A 20,587-nucleotide genomic window follows, 5' to 3' on the forward strand; every position below is an offset into this window, starting at 1 on the left:
AGAGAAAAAATATAATAAATATCTCTGGGAACAGTTTTGTCTCTTCTTTTATTTGTTAATGGCACAATGCACAGAACAACAGTTATCCATTATAAATAAACACTACAATTATAGTGGAAAATATTCAAAATATATGAAATATACTGAGATGAAAAGTTCATTCTTGACCTTGGAAACAGCATTTGAGAATACACTCATGTTAAATATGTTGTTTGAAATTAGCAGTTTACACCTGAGAAATAAAAAATATGGCTGTTTGTTCAATAGCTTATAAACATTACTGAAAAGAAATTGTATGTTTGGATGGAAACCTGAAATAATGTTAAAGTACATTCCCTGATTATACTTACATACTTTTAATTGAGTGACATTTTGAATGCAGGACTTTTACTTGTAATGGAGTATTTTTAGACTGTGGTATTTCTACTACTACTTACTTGAGTAAAGGATCTGAGAGCTTCTTCCATCCTTGACAAGTTGTATACTCAAGTTATATTGTTGATTACTTGCTGTGTGCCAAGTTTTACACTCAGCGCCACCATGAGGTGTAACAGCGACACCCTGCGGAGAGACGCAGTATTGCACGTGAAGTTTCGAGTCACGTAGCTGTTTACGGAAACATCTTCTTACGTCAACGCGTGGAGGCTTGTAGCGTCAGATCAGCGCGGTTCAGTACGTGAATCTTTGCATGATCGCAGTCTGAAGTAACGAAACACCGAGCGGAGTTTCGTCTTTTGACTTTTAACCGCGTGCACACATGTTTCCAAACTAGGATCTGTCGAGCGATGAGGACTCGCATCTTCATCCGCCACGGAGAAGCAGGAGGGCTGGGCTTTGCGTTTTTGACGGTGTGACTCTGTGAGGATTGTGCAAAAACAAAGTGAGCAGAGCATAAAGCTGCTTTTTGTGACACAGATGCAACACAGAGCGGATTTCTGATCTGTAGAAACATGATTTTGAGGAAAATCCAACCAGGAACGTGCAGAGCATGGCTGTCTCGGGTGAGTCGTTGTTTGTTTTTAGAGTTAACTGTCAAACTAAAGACTGTTTACATTTTGTCCTACAAACTTACATACTGTGTAGTTATTATAGCAAAAGCGATGCCAAGCGAATAAGCAGCAGCAGGTCATGTTTCTACTCACTTCCTATTTTGATACGCCCTTGTCGTGCCCTGCTTTTATTGGCATTTGGTCAAACTTTCATGGAAGTCATTCCACTGTGCTGACATGCAGAGTAATGCTACCCTGCTATTATTTACCTGTGCCAGCTCTATAAGTGCACTTCAAACGTTTTGATTTGATGTCTTTATGTCCTCAAGGTGTAATTAACAAATACATTTCACTCAGTTCTTCAGAAATCCTTGAACGTCTCTCTCTTCTTGCAGGTTTCCTTGAGGCAGGATCTGAGTTTCTCCTCCTCCGTGCCCCCACAGCCAGTGCCCCCTTTAGTGCAGACCCTGCAGGGCTACCTGAGGGCCCTGGAGCCCCTGCTGCCCCCCGAGGAGCTCAGCCACACCCGCAGGATGGTGCAGGAGTTCGGGAGGCCGGGCGGCCTCGGCGCGCAGCTGCAGGAGGGGCTGGAGAGGAGAGCCAGACACACCAAGAACTGGGTCTGTGTCTGCTGTGTCAGAGTGGGAAGTGTGACAGATGTCAGAGACGGACGTGGCTGTGTTTTTCATGGGAGGGTTATAAATCAATATATCAGGCCAAAGCAAAACAAAACACGACCTGCTCTTCACCTCTTCTAGAAAGATAAACTCTGAAATTTATGACGATAATTAAACAAAGAAAAGAGGCAAAAACTACATGCACTCTTCAGATAGGTTGCACAATCCTTCATTTGTCGTTTTTAATAAGAGCATACTGTCACCGCGCTTTTCAAAACAAAAATTACATAGCGCGTCACAATAAAATCATTCAGCACAAAATATCAAACAAGTAGAATTTTAACAAACATAAGAGCCACAAAATAAAATGTACAGAACGTAAAGCACATCAACAAACAGTAAAACAGTTAAGAAAAATGAGGGAATATAAAAGAAGTGAGTTATAAACAGTTGTTTTGTTTCTTTCAATCTAAAGTATTATCAGCAGCTGGAACCTGATCTGCATTAAAATACACTTGTTTTCCATTTCATAAATCTGACATCAGTCTTTCATATTTCATAGCTATGATTTGGTTTGAATCCTGTGTGTGTGTGTGTGTGTGTGTGTGTGTGTGTGTGTGTGTGTGGTCTCTCCCCTGTAGGTCTCTCCCTGGTGGGTGCAGTGGGCGTACTTGGAGGGCAGACAGCCGCTGCCCGTGCACTCGAATCCGGCCATCTCTCTGCCCAGGAGAGATTATAATGGCTGGAGGAGCCAGCTAGTGTGAGTCAACAAACACACACACACACACACACGCACACACGCACGCACAGTGACACAGCAGAGTGGACACTAGTAGCTGATTTAATTCCTTACATGTCAGAAAAACTATTTTAAATACATACTTTCAGAGTACAACAACACTTCTTTCTTTTTCACAATTCTTTTTAAAAGGGGGGAATTAGCTAGTTTGGTACGTTACTGGAAGCCTAAAGCTCAAATTTTGGTTGTTTTTGTTTATCTGACACCTCCAGCAGACTGAATCTGTTTGTTTTGTACGCTGATGAATTTCCATCTGTGCATGTTTAAGAATGAGCACGTAAACAACTGTTTTACATAATAAAACAACTGTCTCCTCTTAGGTTTGCATCCAAACTGATAGCAGCAGTTCTGGACTTCAAGGCCAAAATCAAAACGTATGTATGACATCAATAAAGCAGTGAAAGTCCTGCGTTCATAACTGTACTTTCTTAATTACTTCTTAAAGTAATAACAGTATTTGTTATGTGGCCCCTTTCATTGTGTTATATATATAGACATATATATATATATATATATATATATGTATATATATATATATATATATATATATGTATATATATATGTATATATATATATGATTATTTTCACTTGTGTATTAATGTGAGCAGCATTTTCTGTGGTAGTTGGTTGAGGTTGAGCTGATTTTAACCTCAAACTCGGATCTTATAAAGACATTTCTCTCTATAATTGAGTCGTGAAAGCCTCATTTTGTAGTGCAGAAAGAATATTTCAACGTGTTTTTCATTTAAATCTACTTGTTGTTAGAAAATTCTAGTTGATTTGCATTAAAAACAAGTTGAAATATTCCTCCTACACTTTGCTTTTTCAAAGAAAATAAAACTTTAAGGACTAAATTTCCAACTAAAATCACCTGATAAGAGGGAGATTTGTTTTTTGACCGAACAATGCATCATGTTTTAGAAGCTCATCATGTGTATTGCATGAAAAAAAACTAGTAACTTCAAATGTCATAATAGTAATATTTCAGTAAAAAGTGCCATAAAATCAAAAGTACATGTCCTAAAAACTGTACTTAAATATGTGAGTTACATTCCACCACTGGATAAGAAGCCTTTCTTCACATCTGTTTTCTTGTTTGTCAGTGTTGTGTTTCTATTGTGAGTATTAGGAGTTCAGGATATAAAGTAAACCCATTACAAGCAAATGAAACCAGCTGCTAATAATTATCTGCTACAATAATCAGAGCCAGTTATTAACTATTAAATGTTTGTCCAAACGCTGCAGTAATCCTCCTTTTTAATCTGTTACTGTCACTTTCACTTGCTTCTATTTTAGTGCTTTGACCTTTAAACCCAGCTGGCATCAGCCTGTGTTTCTCTGCTGTAGGCAGTTAATCTGAGTCTAAATTTAATCTGTGTCTAAATCTATTTAGGCCAGTTTGTCTGTAACAGTATCTGTGCAAAGAAACGTGGATACTCTGTTCCCCAAAGAGAAATATAAGTTGTAAACAGATGTTCAGTCTTAGTTTGGAGCAGCAGTTTATTTGTGATACTTCTGTTATCTGAAAGTGTGTTACAGTATGAACCGCACCCCTCCGGCCACTGAGCAGGCTCAACTGAAGTATTTGTTGGCTGACTTCTACTTCATTTTTTGTATTTTTATCCATTTTTTTACAGCCTGAACAGTCTCCCCCTCCACATGCACACACACACACACACACACACACACAGTGGCTGAATGTAACAAATTACATTTACTCAAGTGCTCTGTTGAAATAAGCAGACATAATGCTGCACATATATAGAAGTTCTACCATTATAACATGATGCAGGGACAGTATAACAAATTAATTTTAATTTAATTAATTATGATAAAAGAATGAATGAATGAAAGAGTTTACAAAACATCAAATGTGCTTTATGATGGGATTACACTGTGATTACAGAGATTTGTTTAATAACAAAATGTCCACATTCATTGAAAAAAAGTTTTATACAGGATGCACCGACCCAATATACTGAATCTGTATCTGTCATGACGCGAATGATCCACAGTGAATATAGTTTAGTTTATAGTATAGTTTGTCAATGTCATTATAAAATTCAATGTTTCATGATAACATTTCTGTCTATAACTGAGTCCTAAAAGCCTTATTTTGCGGTAAGAATGTTTCACAGTGTTTTAAAAGAAAATCAAACTTGGGCTCAGTTTTTTAAATTTGTGAAAAAGTGAGCTCAGGTTTGGTGCCCTGTATCCGCACATGTCCTTCAATTCAGGTATCTCAGTCTATACTGGGAGAAAAACAGGAGGATTGGTGCGTCCTAATCCATATACATCTGAGCAGATCAAAATAAAACCATGTATCCAGGTAAAATAAATACATTTGCTGAAGAGACTAAACATTAACATTGAGTCACATCTGCATGCCTCTGCCTGTCCCTGTCAGCGGCCAGCTGCCGGTGGAGTACATGCGAGGGAAGCCTCTGTGCATGGAGCTCTACCCGCTCCTCTTCTCCTCCTGCAGGATCCCCGGCCCCAAACACGACTACATCGCCCACCACGGCCGCTCCCGACGCTCGCCGACACACATCACAGTCGTCAGGAACTACCAGGTGGGATGAGCCGACAACAGGTGACGCCGTCGGTCTCATATTCTCTCTGTTGTTGACATCATTTATGCAACACCGCAGTCATGTTGAGTCTTGTGCAGTCACACCTTTTTTTCATACTTTGCTGCCTGTTAAGTTTCTGAGGGCCTAAAACAATTACAAATGCAGCGGGCCATGTAAACAGGAGTCACGTGACCGCTCAAGAAGATCTGTTATTGGACAGACTCCTGTAAGCAGGTCATCCTGAGAGATTCGAGATTTTGGAATCAAAACAAATCTGATCTCAGGCCTTTGAACTTAAGATATAAGATAAAAACGTGAGAGAAATGGCTGAATATGAGTGTCGTTCCAGAATGAATTTGAATTTCATTTAATTTCACTTGAAAAAAGCCAAGAAATATGTTCGGTTGATGTTGTTGCTTCTGTTTGGTACCTTTTTGTCAATGATATCCTGAGTCCAGATAAACTGAACTAATAAACACGTTGGCCAGACTTCCTCTCTGAATCAGCTCTTGCAGCTTAAAGTGGTTAATAATCAAATTTTAGTGTCAAACCTTTGACCATTAAATGATGTTGAAACACTGGATGATTTAAAATATGTGGATTTTTTACGGTGCATGTTTTTGTATCATGGGCTCATACATATGGCTGCAACAAAGGATTACTTTATCAATTGGTTGATCTGTCTATCATTTTCTTAATCAATCGTTTTGTCTATATTGTGTCAAACAATCTCTCCCGAGGTGACGTCTTCATATTTCTTTGTTTTTATATTAAAAAAAAAAGTTGGCAGTGATGTAAAAAGTAGAGAAATGCACTAAATAATCACATGTAAAAAGCTGAAGTCACAAAATGTTCAGGATAAATGACTGAAACAATTAACTGATTATCAAAATAGTTGCAGATTGATTTTCTGCCTATTAACTAATCGCTTCATTGACTAATCGTTGCAGCTCTAAACCAAAGTAGGGCAGCAACTGACAATTGTTTTAATCGATTTATCTGATGATTGTTCTCCCAAATAATCGATTAATCAATATAGCAATAAATGCCACAAACACAATTTACAAAAGCCCAAATAAATTGACATCTTAAACTTGCTTTGTGTTGACCAATCAAACCCCAAAATATTCAATTTACTATCATAGTGGAAGAAGAAAACCAAATATTCACATTAGAGCAGTCAGTGTAATCTGTGCTTCACTGCTCTGCAAGTGTTGGTCCGTCTGAATCACCACAAATATGTGTAACACAACCCTCCCTGAGACGGTTTGTGTCTCAGAAAAACACACAAGCACTAAACACAACATTGTGTCGGGACGCTGTTCAGGTCATGTGACTCCTGCTGATCCCAAAAGCAACACAGAAAGCTTCACCGCTCCAACGTCTCTCAGCAGATCATCTGTAGAGGACAGACGTAACAAAGATGGCCTCCCTTTTTTCCCCACCAGTTCTTCCAGCTGGAGGTTTACAACAGCGACGGCTCTCGGATGACAGAGAGTCAGATCCACGGCCAGCTGCTGAGGATCAGGTCTCAGTCCTGGAAGACGGACAAAGAGCCGATGGGCATCCTGACCAGCGAGCACCGCCACACGTGGGGGCAGGCCTACAACCGGCTGCTGAGAGGTAGATCACAGGGCGGCACACACTCCCATATATTCACTGTATATCCAAATACTCTACTGTACTGTGTGTACACTTGAAATGTAGTAGAATATTTTGCATGTTTTAACTTGTTAATTACAGCCGATCACTTCCCAAAGTGTCCAAAGTGGCTGACATCAATCTGAAACATGTGTATGTGATTTGTGCTGAGAGGGCTAAAATAAGCAAAACATGTTTAAATATGTAAATGTCAAAATGTTTCAGGCCAAATCCAGACTTTCAAGTACCATAAATGTACTTTTATGTTTTGATAAATAAGAGTAATGGCTGATACATTTTATCTTGTTTTTATGTTCTTTCCTCTCTTTGTGTGTGTGTGTGTGTGTGTGTGTGTGTGTGTGTGTGTGTGTGTGTGTGTGTGACTCAGATAAACTAAACAAGGAATCAGTGCGGCTGATTGAGACGGGACTTTTCTCCTTGTGTCTGGATTCTCCGGTCATGAGGATATCAGATGAGAAGTATGCACACACACACACACACACACACACACACACACACACACACACACACACACACACACACACACAACCTACTCCTCTACCTCTTCAGTCCACACTCAGGTATTTCTGTGTTTCCTGCACGTTAGACAATCGTCTGTTTGTATTCAGATATCATTGTGCTGTCTTAAGCAACAAAGTACAATTGTACAAATGTCGTCCAAGCTGCTTTGTATCTAAAGAATGATTCACTCTTAGATTTCAATGTCGGTCTTAAATAACTTATATATCGTCTTTGTAAGAAGTATTCGGATGTCTAAAAATACTCCATTACAAGTAAAAGTCCTGGATTCAAAATGTTACTAGTAAGTAAGTAAAAGTACAGAAGAATTATCAGCTAGTAAAAAGTACAATATTTCCCACTGAAATGTGGTAAAGTAGAAGTAGAAAGTACCAACAAATGAAAAAAGTATTTTCTTGGGTTTTTCTTGGTATGTTGATTTAGTTTGTTCCAACTTTGATTGACAGGTACGCCAGCCGCAAGGCAGCGCAGATTCTGCACGGAGGCGGGACGTTCTCCAACAGTGGCAACCGCTGGTTTGATAAAACGCTGCAGGTGAGCAGCAGGAATATTCACGTAGGACAAGGAAATTTTAGTTTATATAAAACCAGCTGATACAGAAGTTACAGTAGGCTAACTGTGTGTGTGTGTGTGTGTGTGTGTTTGAACAGTTTGTGGTGGGTGAGGACGGCTCATGGGGTCTTCTGTATGAACAAGCCACAGCTGAGGGTCCGCCCATAGCGACGCTGCTGGATCATGTCCTGGAGTACTGGTGAGATAAAGGGTTAATGAGTAGAGACGTGTCCTGATGCATTTCTGGTGTTTTATGTATTTTTTGTGTTTAAATAATTTCTTGTATTCGGTCTGAATTTACAACCTAGCAAGCACCAAATGTTGGAATTTGTCTGGCTCATAATTTTGTCCCTGCTGGCTGCCATACAGTCGCACTATGAAACACAACTTTAATCTACTGTAGCTGTATTCATTGTTGTTTATGTGAGTTAAACAGCTGCGCAGCTGTAGGGATGGCAATGTCTGTCTGTTGTTTGGTCCTGAAATATCTCAACAACTGTTTGATGGATTGTTATAAAAAATGGTGTCCAGAGGATGAATCCTACTGATTTTGGTGATCCTCCGACTTTTCCTCTAGCGCCACTTTTGTGGTTTTGAGTGAAATATCGAAACAGCTATTGGATGGATTGTCACGACATTTGGTACACACTTCAGGTCCCTCAGGATGTATTTTAATAATTTTAGAGATCTCCTAACTTTTAATGTAGCACCATCATCAGGTCAGAACGTGTTTATCCATCCAGTTTGGTTTATGACCAAATACCTGCAAAACGTTTTGTGCTATTTAGCAAATGTTAGCATGCTCACATGCTAAATAAGATGGTGACCATGGTAACTAACATTAGCATGTGAACGTTGTGAGCATGTTAGCATGCTGATGTTAGCTTTTATCTGTGATGAAATATCATGATGAAATGTGGAAAGTGGCAGAATTTCTGCTTCACATATTTCATACTCATGTACGAGCAATTGTGTTTTCTTGACTGCAGTGAGAAACCAGACCCAAAGAGAGCGCCGCTGGTCCCTCTACCGATGCCCAAGAAGCTTTACTTTCACATAGACCGAGAAATTAAGAGGGACATAGAGCACGCCAAGCAGAACCTCGACATGTAAGCTTCTCACTTACTCTGCTGAGCAGAGTCTCTGCAGAATTCGTGTGATAAGAGAAGAATGGCCTCTCTGCACAGTGTAAACTAGGTGTTTGCGTTTGCCTCGAAAACTAACAAAGCTGGAACGAACTTAAAGCCACAGGAGTGTAAACACATTTATCTTCTCTGTGTGAATGTAGCCTTAACTAAACAGCAAGCTTAGAAGTGGTTATTGTGATGCAGGCCTTTTCCCACAAGCTTTCATACAGAAAGAGTACTCTTAAATGTCAAGATCTAAATGAGGAATAAAGGTTTTACTTACACAAACTGTGGATTTAAGCTGGGCAGATGTTATCTCTGTTAAAAATACATTGAATGAGGGTCTGTTGACGCACTTTTACATTTTAAATCCCCCTATTTAGCATTCATAATCAGTATATTCAATTACTAGCGTCTTCCAGAGCTTTTGGCCATATCTCACAGCCTTCTTCAGTGACTGGACTTGCTCGGGTGTCATCAGATGTGACGCAGAAGATCATCCCTGAATCTTCTGAGTGTAGAATGATTTCATCACAAATACAAAATAATGTTTGAAATTTCCCGCAGTCTGATTAACGACCTCGACGTGAACGTGTTCAACTTCAAGAGGTTTGGCAAGGAGCTTCCCAAGCAGCACAACCTGAGTCCGAACGCCTTCATCCAGGTCGCCCTGCAGCTCACCTACTACAGGTCAGTGACAGTGACGTCACCAACTTCAGCTGATTCAAAACATAACGTCTCATCTTTAATGTGTGTCACTCACAAGACAAGAAACATTAGAAATAATGTACAAAATAATTGAGAGAGGAGGAGAGACGCGAGGCAAAGATACTGCGAGAGGTGAATTGCCCAATTTAAGCACTTTATTTGACTCATTCTGTGAGTCACAATTCAGTCAAATCTGAACACACAGACGTGATACACAGATGTTTAGATTCAGTGTGACTTACATTTGAGCATTGACTAATGTCCATTGTGATTCAATATCCATAAATCTGCTTTAGAAATCCTAGAAAAAAGACGCTCCTTGCAACTCCAGAACTTGGCTGAGAAACATGACATTTTTAAGTTGTCATCAGCATCAAAGTAATCCAGTGACAGTTGTCTGTACATCCATGGGTCCATTGCAAACAGGAACTTTTTATGGCTAATTCGGCGTACTTTCATCGGCACCAAATTGCCAACAGGCTAAAAGAAATGTGGCTCAAATTGTAGCCCACAGCTAACTAACTGACTCCAGCCAACAAGAATAATAGCAGTGACAAAATGGATCAACGATAAAACCCCTGATTTAAATAATTGGTTTATGTATTCCTTGTGGTTTGTACTGGAATGGACATTGGTGATGAAAAATAACAAATTAGTTCAAAAGATTTCACTCTTTTTTGTTCTTTTTTCTTTTTAGAGTTCACAATGAGGTCTGTGCTGCCTGTGATATTGTCTCTCAGAGGATGTTTCGAGGAGGAAGGACAGAATATATCCGCTCGCCCACAAATCAGACGCTCAAGTTCATCCTCGCCTTCGATGATCCATCTGTATCGGTGAGAAGCGCCTGTGAATTGGTCCACACGGGATTCATTTTGGCTCTTTTGGTTTCAAGTGATTTAACAGCGAGGAGAAATGTGGTTTAGCTTGTAATCATAGTGTGTTTTATTTGTTGTTTTTGTTGCAGCGGGAAGCAAAGCTGCAGCTGTTCAGAGAAGCTGTTGATGCTTATGCAGCTCTGACTAATCAGGTAAATAACAAGTGAACTGCCAACGGCTTTTGTCTTCTGTTACTAACTGACAAACGCTTATCTACTAGTCTTTTTTCCTGCTCTGTTCAGGCTCTTAAAGGACACGGCATTGACCGCCACCTGCTGGGACTCAAGCTGCAGGCCATCGAGGAAGGACTGAGCATTCCCAAAATCTTCATGGATACAGCTTATGGCCTGGCGACGCACTGGAAACTCCGAACAGGGCAGGTGTGTTTCTGTGTGGTGAAGTGTGTGTCTTTATTGACAGTCCTGTAGCGCAAGAGGAAGTGGGAATTTTCGATCAGCAGTTTTCCAGTTGTTCAGGAACATGTGATGTTCTCTGAATGTGGCACATTTACTACCAACAAAATGCAATGTGGGAGTTTCCAGCAGTCAAGCTGCTTACTTTCTGTTAGTTTTCTCTACGATGACACTCTTATTTGCTCCTCCAGATCCTCCTGTGAACCTAACGGCCGATTTGGTTTAAATATGTTCCTGGCAGCAGAGACTTGTGTGTTTTTTATGGTTTAATTTTAATTTCCATATCCCTTTTTACAATGTAGCTAGCTACTGTATTTAGTGTGAGTTGTCTTACTCTGGTGATTCACTCTGCTGATCAAAGTTGACACCTTTTCTTTACTTCACCTTTTCACACTGTATTCAGTCTATAATTTACATACAGTGCAATGAACCACGCTTCTATTGTGGTAAAGATTAATAAGGACGGGAGTCGTCAGAGGGTTTTATATCAAGGACGCCTGAATAGGTCTGATTTAATGTGATGTAATTTAAAAGGATTTAGCCTTTTGGTCCACTTAACCCAATTTAAGGTTTGTGTCCTTATAGATTTGAATGTTATGTGGCATTTAATGTCATGACAACAGGGGGGGAACTTAAATCTTAAAGCCAAGTAGTCATCCTCATACATTTCTCATTATGCTAACTAGGTACTGAAAGAGTATTGATGCTTATTTTCTGGAGAGTCACTGATGATTACCCTCAGAATTTCACCCAATTTTAGGAACCACTGAATTATGATTTATGCTATTTGTCAATGTTATCTCGTAGGGCTGTAACTAACGATTACTTTCATTACAGATAGATGTGCCAAATACTTTGCTATTTGTTTGGTCTATAAAATGTCTAAAGCTTGTTGAACCCAAAATATTCAGCATCTATTATATTTAGTATTTTTTGAAAAATGATTAAATGATTCATATATTATCAATATTCTTGCAGATTAATTTTCCGTCCATTTACTAATCAAATAATTGACTAATTGTTTAAGTCATATCTTTTACAAAATATTGGTATCCAAACGAATTATTCCAAGTAAAACAAACAATTATTGAAGTTTTTGTTTTACACATTTGAAGTGCGCAGTTTATTAAACATGAATTTGATGCCGTATTGTGATATAATGTATGTCGATGAGGGAAAAACATTGTGATTGTTTTCAGCCATATCGCCCAGTTTTAGCATCTGCGTTATGTCTTTTGATGCATTATCTCATGTTGTCCTCTCTCTTGGTCCTTCAGGTGCCTGCGAACACAGACAGCGTGATGTGTTTCGGGCCCCTCGTTCCTGACGGTTACGCCATTTGCTACAACCCCCAGGCCGACCACGTCCACTTCTCCATCACCGCCTTCAACTGCTGCGAGGAGACACATGCAGAGACTTTAGCGCTCACCCTGAAGGACACCTTGTGTCAGCTGCAGGAGCTGCTGCAGCCTACTGTGTAGAGCTGTAAACTCTCTCTTCTACACCAGGACAAAAAAAAGTCTTGATGAGGCTTGTTTTTGACATGGGTGTTTTCTTGCGCGCGCTTCATTAGAACGTTTAAATCTGAGACAGGATTGAAGACTGAACACAGTTTCTCTGAGGTGCTTTTGATGCAGCAATAAATCACTTTCCTTAAGTAAGAGCTGAGCATGCTGCATTATAGTTGCTACAACATATGCACAGAGGCATCTAATGCTACAATATATCTGGGTGAAAGCGAAGGTAAAGGTAAAGCCAGCCTGACACTCCGCCATTAATCACAACAAGCCAAAACGTCTGTGTGTAAACTGACTGCACTCCTTTCACGAGTGACCAGCAGCCTCTATTGAGAATGAACATGTTTCATGTGTTGCACTCAAGAGTTAATTGACAAATGTTTATGGAAACCGTTGATTTTTGTAGGTTAACACGTCTGTTTGAAATGGACCAAATGCCAGAAAGCTGGTTATTAATGGTGACAGTGTGTGTTTGTATTTGACATGAATGTGAAGAGGCTTTGGCCCCCTCTCTGGGGCGTGTTCTGCTCTCAACCTGCAGGACTGGTTAATAAAGCCTACTATCACATGATCCCTCCTTTAAATGCTTGTGTGTGTGTGTGTGTGTGTGTGTGTGTGTGTGTGTGTGTGTGTGTGTGTGTGTGTGTGTGTGTGTGTGTGTGTGTGTGTGTGTGTGTGTGTGTGTGTGTGTGTGTGTGTGTGTGAGAGAGAGAGAGAGAGAGAGAGTGTGACAGTTTTGCATTGACTAGTGTGCCTGTGTTATGGCATCCCTGCAGAAATTGTGCTCACAGTGATGAGACCCGGGGCAGGACTACCAACCAGAACCCCAGACCCTCAGGGGCCCCAAAGGCCACATATCTGTTGTGTGCCAGTTTGTTTGTGGTCATTTTATTAATTGCACATTTGTATGGGAACATGCACCACCAAAGAACAACAGTCTGCTGCGTGGTAGAGGAGTTGTGTGTCAAAGTTTACATGATTCATATTCCTAAATATATTTGTGTTGTTACCACAAAGAGGCGATCAATAGGGATCCACAAATATTTTTTGCTCCAGTGCTGCCTTGTTGGTTAATCCGGCCATGGTGAGACCTCCTAAAACACTTTTTAATACCTCAAGGCAGAAGCATATACTGCACCTAAACAAGTATTTTATTTTGAAATGAAGCAGAAGCATCAACATTTCCTGTCAAGTAACACACAGTTGCCAATCAGGCTCTGCTTGTTCTGGAGCTTTAACGGTTAAAAGCTCCAGAACAATCACATAAGTGGACCTTGAGTAGAGATTGTTTTTATTACTTTATATTCACACAGTCAATGGCCAGTTTTTTCATGATGACTCATAACTTGTATGTTTTCATTAAATAATTGTATTATTATTGTTTATCACAGTGCAGGTGTGAATACAACAAGCAGAATGAGCTTTTAGAGATTTTATAAATAGATGATTATAGACTTTCAAAGCTGGGATTTGCTGTTCATTCAAAACTAGGTAAAAAAAAAAATCCTTCATGTTTGATGCTCTGAGCAGTGTTATCTGTTTCAAGATTTTTATTTGGCAATTTCATGTATTTTAAGAATGGTCAGGTGGCCATATGAACATGGAAACAGGTTTTGCTTGCTTAAATTATTCCTCCTGGCCATTAAAAGATCTGCTCTTAATGCACTTTCAATGTAAGTGATGGGGGACAAAATCCACGGTCCTCTTTCTGTGCAAAAATACACAGTTTACCTGAAGCTAATTTGAGGCTTTGAGGCTACAGCTATCCAAATTAGTCAAATCAAGTGGATATCTTCCAAAGTTCCAAAGAATCTATTTTTATATTCTTTGTAATACTGTATAATTCCTTATGCTTTGTCAGTCATTGACTCTTATTATAAATGCTCTCTGTGCCTGTAAGAGATTTTTAATCCCATCGAGGAATTTTTCTGGTTCAATAAAGTTATTTAAAATAAGAAAATATAAGTGACCGGATTAAAAAAAATCTGAATAATAACATTAATCATTTTACGTTATTACGTTATTATTATACAATGTATATAAATTATATAATGGTTGTTATAAACAGAAGGGGCTTGTTATGTATTCGTGCTGCTGATTGGACGAGCTGAAACCGGAAATGACGCCGGTAGCGGCCGCATCACTTTTAATTTAAAACCGGAACAAACAAAAGAAAACAAAGCAAAGCTCAGCAGCTGCTCAGTGTTTTAGCCCAAGTGTCATTAAACAATAAACACACCGTTTGTGTGTGAAATAAGATTATTTAAGAGACAACTGACGAGCGGATTTCAGCTCTTCTTCTTCTTCTTCTCTTCCTCAGCTTGGAAAAAGAAATGAAGATGATAGCACATTAGCCAAACATCAGGATTTTATGTTTTTATTTTATTTTACAAGTTGTCTCTTTTGTTTAGTGAATGTTTAGGATTTTATTTAGTGTTTTTTATTAGTTTTTTTTTAGTTATAATGAAGGGCTCCCACTCTGCTGTGTCAAGCCCGAGGAGGAGGTGGTGGAACAGCGGGGCGGCCGGGCTGCTGTATCCGCTGCTCGGTGCGTGTCTCTGGGCTGCGGTGGTCGGGTACAAGCCGGTGATCATAGTGCACGGTTTGTTCGACAGCTCAGGGGATTTTAAAAACTTACAACGGTTCATTAACGAGGTGAGTGGTCAGAGTAAAGATGAACTGGTTCAGTGTGATTGTTTTGTAGATATGTAGGGGAGAGCAAGGTATACACATTTAGTTTTTCAGCGGTTGACCTTATACAGTATATAACGTTACTGCAGGCCTTACAGCTTGTATAACCTCATGTTATCAGCTCAACGCAAACCTGCACCGTGCTACATGTAATGTGCCACGTTAGTCAGCTAGAAGATTGTCTTGTAATGTAAATTTCATTAATTTTCTGCATTATTCCTGCAGTCATACCATAAGAAAGTGAGTTATTAGTATTATAATGTAAGTTCATACGCTTAAATGTATTATAGGGTTGTAAAACCCACAGCTTGCACTGTAGTAATCTATAATATCATTTGTGTATGGAAATATCTTGAGCCAATCTGGAGTTTTTGTTACAAATCATTAAATTGGGTTGTATGCAGGAGGTTTCATTCAGTAAAATTTACAGTACTTGTAGACAGTGAAATGTGCCCTGTCCTGCTTTTCTTCTTGAGTCCTCCAAACCCCTCACACACACCCTTTGAAACAGACACACAGTGTTAGGAGAAACCTGGTTTGGTTGAAGATGTGGTGATGGTATGAGAGGGAAGTTTTTTTTTATGTGGGATCTCCAGGCAAGACTGATGAGGTTAAACCAAGATTAAGTTCCTCTTTTCACCTCTGTTGTATTAGAAAGCTTAAGACTGAAACCAGACTGCATATATTTCTGCAGGAAAAAGAAAAAAATCGAAAGCGGAAATTCAGACCGCGCTCTCTCTGCTTCAGTTAGTCTGTGCTCCTGCCTTCTTACCAAACAGCCTAATGAATCATCAATATTTAAAGCACATCCTGATCAAAGTAGCTAAACACTCTGGACCTTTGATAACAGGGGAGGTTTGGTTTGCCTTGCTGTCTTAACACAGCTGGTGCTTTTAATGCTGAAGTTAGCATGTTGTTTCTTGTAGCTGTTGCACGCTCCATGCAACAATATGAGGATTTATGTAGACACAGTCCCTCCCTACAATCCCCGCACACCCTGTTTATGAAGTAAAACCCACTTCTTCTCCCTCCTGCAGTCTCACCCTGGAACAAACGTGACGGTCATCGACTTGTTCGACAGAAGCGCCAGCCTGCAGCCCATGTGGAAGCAGGTGGAGGGATTCAAGGCAGCTATTTACCCAATAATGCAAAACGCAGCAGACGGGGTCCACTTTATCTGCTACTCTCAAGGTCTGTGAGTGCATTTGTGCAAAGTGAAATAGAGACATAAATGTGATATTTGCTTAAGATTATAAATCAGTCTTGGTATGTGTCTAATGTCATTCTTGCAGAAGCTGACCTCAGAGTGACTCTATGTTCTGTAAATTGTAAATATTTCACTCCTATATTTAAAAGATGGGGCTTTAAAAGACTCACTGTTGTTTTTTATGACTCTTGGGATTTCTGCTTTAGTCAGGAGTTGGAAATCCCGGCCAGCAGCTTGTAATTCAAACTGCTAAATGTTCCAGTTAGTAAAGACCAGGGGCAGAAATATGTCTGCTGATTTTCTTTGTAAATTAGTCACTCGTAAATTGGTAAATTTGTAAATTAGTCACCAGTTACCACATAACATAATATACATGGTATTTCTCTTAGGAACTTTAGATTTCAAATTCCTTTTTTTTTTCTTTTTTTTTTTTACCACTTTCACGTGTTTTTATAGATGAAAGACTGAAAATCAAACTGAACTGTATTTTCAGGAACATTAATGTGTGTGTAGTCTTTACAGAGCATGCCATTAATATAATTAAAGCTGAAACAACTGGTCGAGTTTGTTGATTGATGGAACATTTATTGGCAACTATTTTGATAATAACTAATTCCAGTTTATGAATTGTGAGGATTATGCTTTTCTTTGTCTTGTGTGATAGTTAATCAGATATCGTTTTCTGACTGTTGGTTGAACAAAACAAGCTATTATAGATGTCACCTTTGGCTTACTGAGGTTGTAATGGGCACTTTTCATGACTTCCTGACATTTTGTCAACCAAACAATTAAGTTTAATCGAGAGAATAAGCAGATTGAAGAGTGGTTAGGAAATGAGTTCTCCTCAAATTTTGCAAAAGTTGCATTTTTCTTTGTAAAAAGCCAAGATTTTCCAACTTCCAACAGCTAACACCCACACAACAAGTGATTATCTGTCTGTGTTAGTCCACTGATACACCTCTGACAATGGTGAAATTATGATATGTGGTGAAGCTGGGAACTGATTAAATGTTTTGTTGACGTTATCACAGGTGGGCTGGTTTGCAGAGGAATCCTCTCCACTCTGTCTGACCACAACGTGCAGTCTTTCATCTCTCTGTCTTCGCCTCAGGCCGGACAATATGGAGGTGGGTTCAACTTCAAACGCACGATTTATGTTTAAAGCAGCTACAATCTGTAGTTTTATAATTCCAATGTGTCAAATGACAATGTGAGAACAGTGTGACAATGTGAAGGTTTAAGAGTAAAAGTAAAGTTTTACAAGTTTCAAGAGTCCAAGAAGCCTGCGTGTTATTATTAAATCTGTACTGCTCTTATTTAAAAGTTCTGCTTTAAATGTAGATGTTAATGTGCATTATAGTCCAATAATTCATATGTGTAGTTTAGGTCAAGTGTCCACTGGGGACTCATTCTTTACAACGTTCAGAACTGGTTTCTTCTCTCCAATTCTCAGGCTTGTTCTTCATCCTGCTCTTTATCTATTATTTATTTTCTCTCAGACACAGACTACTTGAAGTACCTCTTCCCACAGTTCATGAAGTCCAACCTCTACCACCTCTGCTACACTGCGATAGGTCAGAGGATATCCATCTGCAACTACTGGAATGGTGAGACTCCAAGAATAACTTTCTCATGCAGTTGTGAAGTCAGACAATTCGATTATAATCCTTAGCTTTCAACCCTGAGAATTAGATATTCAGTGTGCTGTTTTCTTAAAGATTCAAAGAGATTTAGTATAAGAAAGGCTGTGTGTGTCTGAGATTGCTTAACTACCAAGAAGTGTTTTGACATACTTGGTTGTTTGTCCTCTCTCCTCCTCCTCCTCCTCCTCCTCCTCCTCCTCCTCCTCCTCCTTCTACAGATCCCCACCACAGAGACATGTATGTGAACAGCAGTGATTATTTGGCTCTGCTCAACAGCGAGAGACACAATCCAAATTCAACAGGTCAGCACATTCCTTGTGGGTAAAGCTCATCCACAAGTTTAATGTATGTAACTATCAGTGGGTCTTTATGATGCAACAAATATCAATACAATGAAAAATATCAATAAGTAGGAGAAGGTTGTTGTGACTAATAATAATAATGATGATTAATAAATAACAACATCAGCTGCTCCCTGGGAAGTTAGAGTGCTTGGTTATAGTAAAGGTTATTTTGTAAAATATTCATTATGTTAGTCATGTATGGTACGAATAAAGGTGCACAAATGCCAGAAGGTGTACCCAATAAAGTGGCCACTGAATGTGTATTCAGTATGTTTTATGTCTCAATCTCAGAGTGGAAGAAGAACTTCCTCAAGATCAAAAAGCTGGTGCTGATTGGAGGACCAGACGATGGAGTCATCACTCCCTGGCAGTCGAGGTGAGTTCATCCTCTGTGCTGATTCCATGTAATAATCTTTCTTATAGACAAAACAATTTTACTATAATCATTGACACATTGCGAATTCGATTTTTTTGGACAAAGGTTTTGACATTTTAGTACTTTGATGGTGAAAGTTGGGGCATCATCTTATGCATTCAAATGTTTCTATCATACATGTTAAAATGCAACTTTTAATTGATTTAACTGAATATTTTTCATGCATCAAAGCACTTCAGTTGTTGAGTCTTTTCTTTTTTCCAGTTTACTTTGATTCATAAACTCTGATTGAACTGCAGTTTTCTCCTTTTTATATATAATTTCTACAGCTTTAATGTGGCTTCTACAAAGTCTGTTTTTTTTTCCAAAGTCATGTAACACTTTCTATGCTTAGTTCAAGCATTTCTCTGCATTTGCTTTTTCAGACTGTGGATGATCAGACGACTCTCATGTGATGCTCACACATTAAATCCCTTTCTCTCTCTCTCTCTCTCGTGGTTTTTAGTCAGTTTGGCTTTTTTGACGACAACGAGACGGTTATTGAGATGCAGCACCAAGATGTGAGTGAATCATTCAACAGACACACAAACACACACACGATACTGTTTTAGTTGATTTCTATGACGTTTGTGATAATTATAAATACTTTTATGTTATTCTGGATTATTTTCATCTGTAGTTGGTTATTTATTGTGTCGTGCACACATGGACTTCTAAGACACCAAAAATACCATTGCAGTGGATTTATCACACAAGCACAGAACTTCTTACATATAACGTTACATTGCCACAAGCCTCTTGTCTTTAACAGTAGTAGTAGAGCAGTAAAGCTGCACATTTATATTGGTACTGAACATAACTGTGTACACACACACACACACACCGATATTTTACTTTTTGATTAAGCTCTGCTTTACACAAGACTCTACAGTATAATATGTTGAATCTGTGTGTATATATGTTATGTTTGAAAATGTAAAAACTGTGAATTTAGAAGAACAGGCCCTAAATCACATTCTTCTTTTCCTGTTTCAGGTGTATTTAAGAGATGTTTTCGGTCTGAAGACGCTGGCGGCTCGTGGAGATCTGATCATCTGTTCGGTTCCCGGCGTCGAACACGTGTTTTGGCACTCGAATGAGACTGTGTTCCACACATGCATGGAGAGGTGGCTTGTGTAGAACAAAACTCTTTTACAGCACACACACAGACACACACACAACCACACACACACACACACACACACACACACAGATACACACCTTGCAGTTTTATAAGCTCTTAACTTCCACCATGTATTAAACTCTGCCTCTACAACCACTGTAAATCCTCACAAACATCTGTGAGTGTACTCTTAAGGACGTAATCTCATGTTTTTGGATTACAGTTCTTAGAAATCACTTGGTAAGCAAAGTGTTGCCAATGTTTGTTTTTCCTTCTGCTTCCTGTTGAGGTGAGGTTTGTGTTTCTGCAGATACATTTTGTTATTTTATGCTAATCCTAGTAAATCCTTGGTTACTTTAAAAGGAATAGTTTGACCTTTTGGGAGTCCACATACATACATTTTATATCCACGTGTGTGTCTGTGTGTGTTTGGTCACACATACCTCAAAACACCACACAACACAACAGTGCCTGAGCGAAGTTCTGTCATCTTGTCTACGTGAACAGACTCACTGCCCTGCTCATCTTACGATGCAGTAATTTATATATTTCTATCCTTCCATTTTTAACCCTGGTGGGATCATGTTTTCCTCGTTTTTTGTAGTGTGCCCATATAATCATGAAAATCATGTTTATTATCATTATCATGCAGTGCTTTGGAGCTTTAGTAGATTGAGCCTTAACTTTTTCCCACATGCCTCAGAGTTTCATGTCCCATACCGAAGTGCTATGACACACTGCCTTTAGTGATGGTGCTAAAAAATATAACGATAGGGAAGGGTGGAGACTGATGTAGAGTGGCTGGAGAGTGGC

At 39.2% G+C, this 20,587-nt stretch overlaps 2 protein-coding genes across 3 annotated transcripts; both read left to right on the forward strand.

Moving 5' to 3' along the window:
• Positions 1-652: 652 nt before the first annotated feature.
• On the forward strand, positions 653-12,922 carry cratb (carnitine O-acetyltransferase b). Of its 2 annotated transcripts, none has more exons than XM_070921603.1 (15): positions 653-1,015; positions 1,396-1,609; positions 2,248-2,366; positions 2,726-2,779; positions 4,813-4,978; positions 6,427-6,601; positions 7,008-7,098; positions 7,606-7,693; positions 7,810-7,910; positions 8,701-8,820; positions 9,406-9,528; positions 10,244-10,379; positions 10,511-10,573; positions 10,664-10,801; positions 12,112-12,922. In XM_070921603.1, the coding sequence occupies exons 1-15, from the start codon at positions 951-953 to the stop codon at positions 12,313-12,315; spliced, it is 1,857 nt and encodes a 618-aa protein (XP_070777704.1). In that variant the 5' UTR covers positions 653-950; the 3' UTR covers positions 12,316-12,922. The 2 variants fall into 2 exon arrangements, with proteins under 2 accessions (XP_070777704.1, XP_070777703.1); XM_070921602.1 differs by having other exon boundaries at positions 653-1,001; positions 1,385-1,609.
• Positions 12,923-14,814: 1,892 nt separating this feature from the next.
• ppt2b (palmitoyl-protein thioesterase 2b) lies at positions 14,815-19,937 on the forward strand. Its single transcript, XM_070921937.1, has 8 exons — positions 14,815-15,006; positions 16,080-16,233; positions 17,281-17,376; positions 17,749-17,856; positions 18,111-18,194; positions 18,528-18,612; positions 19,118-19,172; positions 19,648-19,937. Exons 1-8 carry the CDS (start codon positions 14,815-14,817, stop codon positions 19,789-19,791), a joined length of 918 nt encoding a protein of 305 aa, XP_070778038.1. The 3' UTR covers positions 19,792-19,937.
• Positions 19,938-20,587: the final 650 nt, after the last annotated feature.

Source organism: Enoplosus armatus, chromosome 16, assembly GCF_043641665.1.
Source record: "Enoplosus armatus isolate fEnoArm2 chromosome 16, fEnoArm2.hap1, whole genome shotgun sequence".
NCBI lineage: Eukaryota > Metazoa > Chordata > Actinopteri > Centrarchiformes > Enoplosidae > Enoplosus > Enoplosus armatus.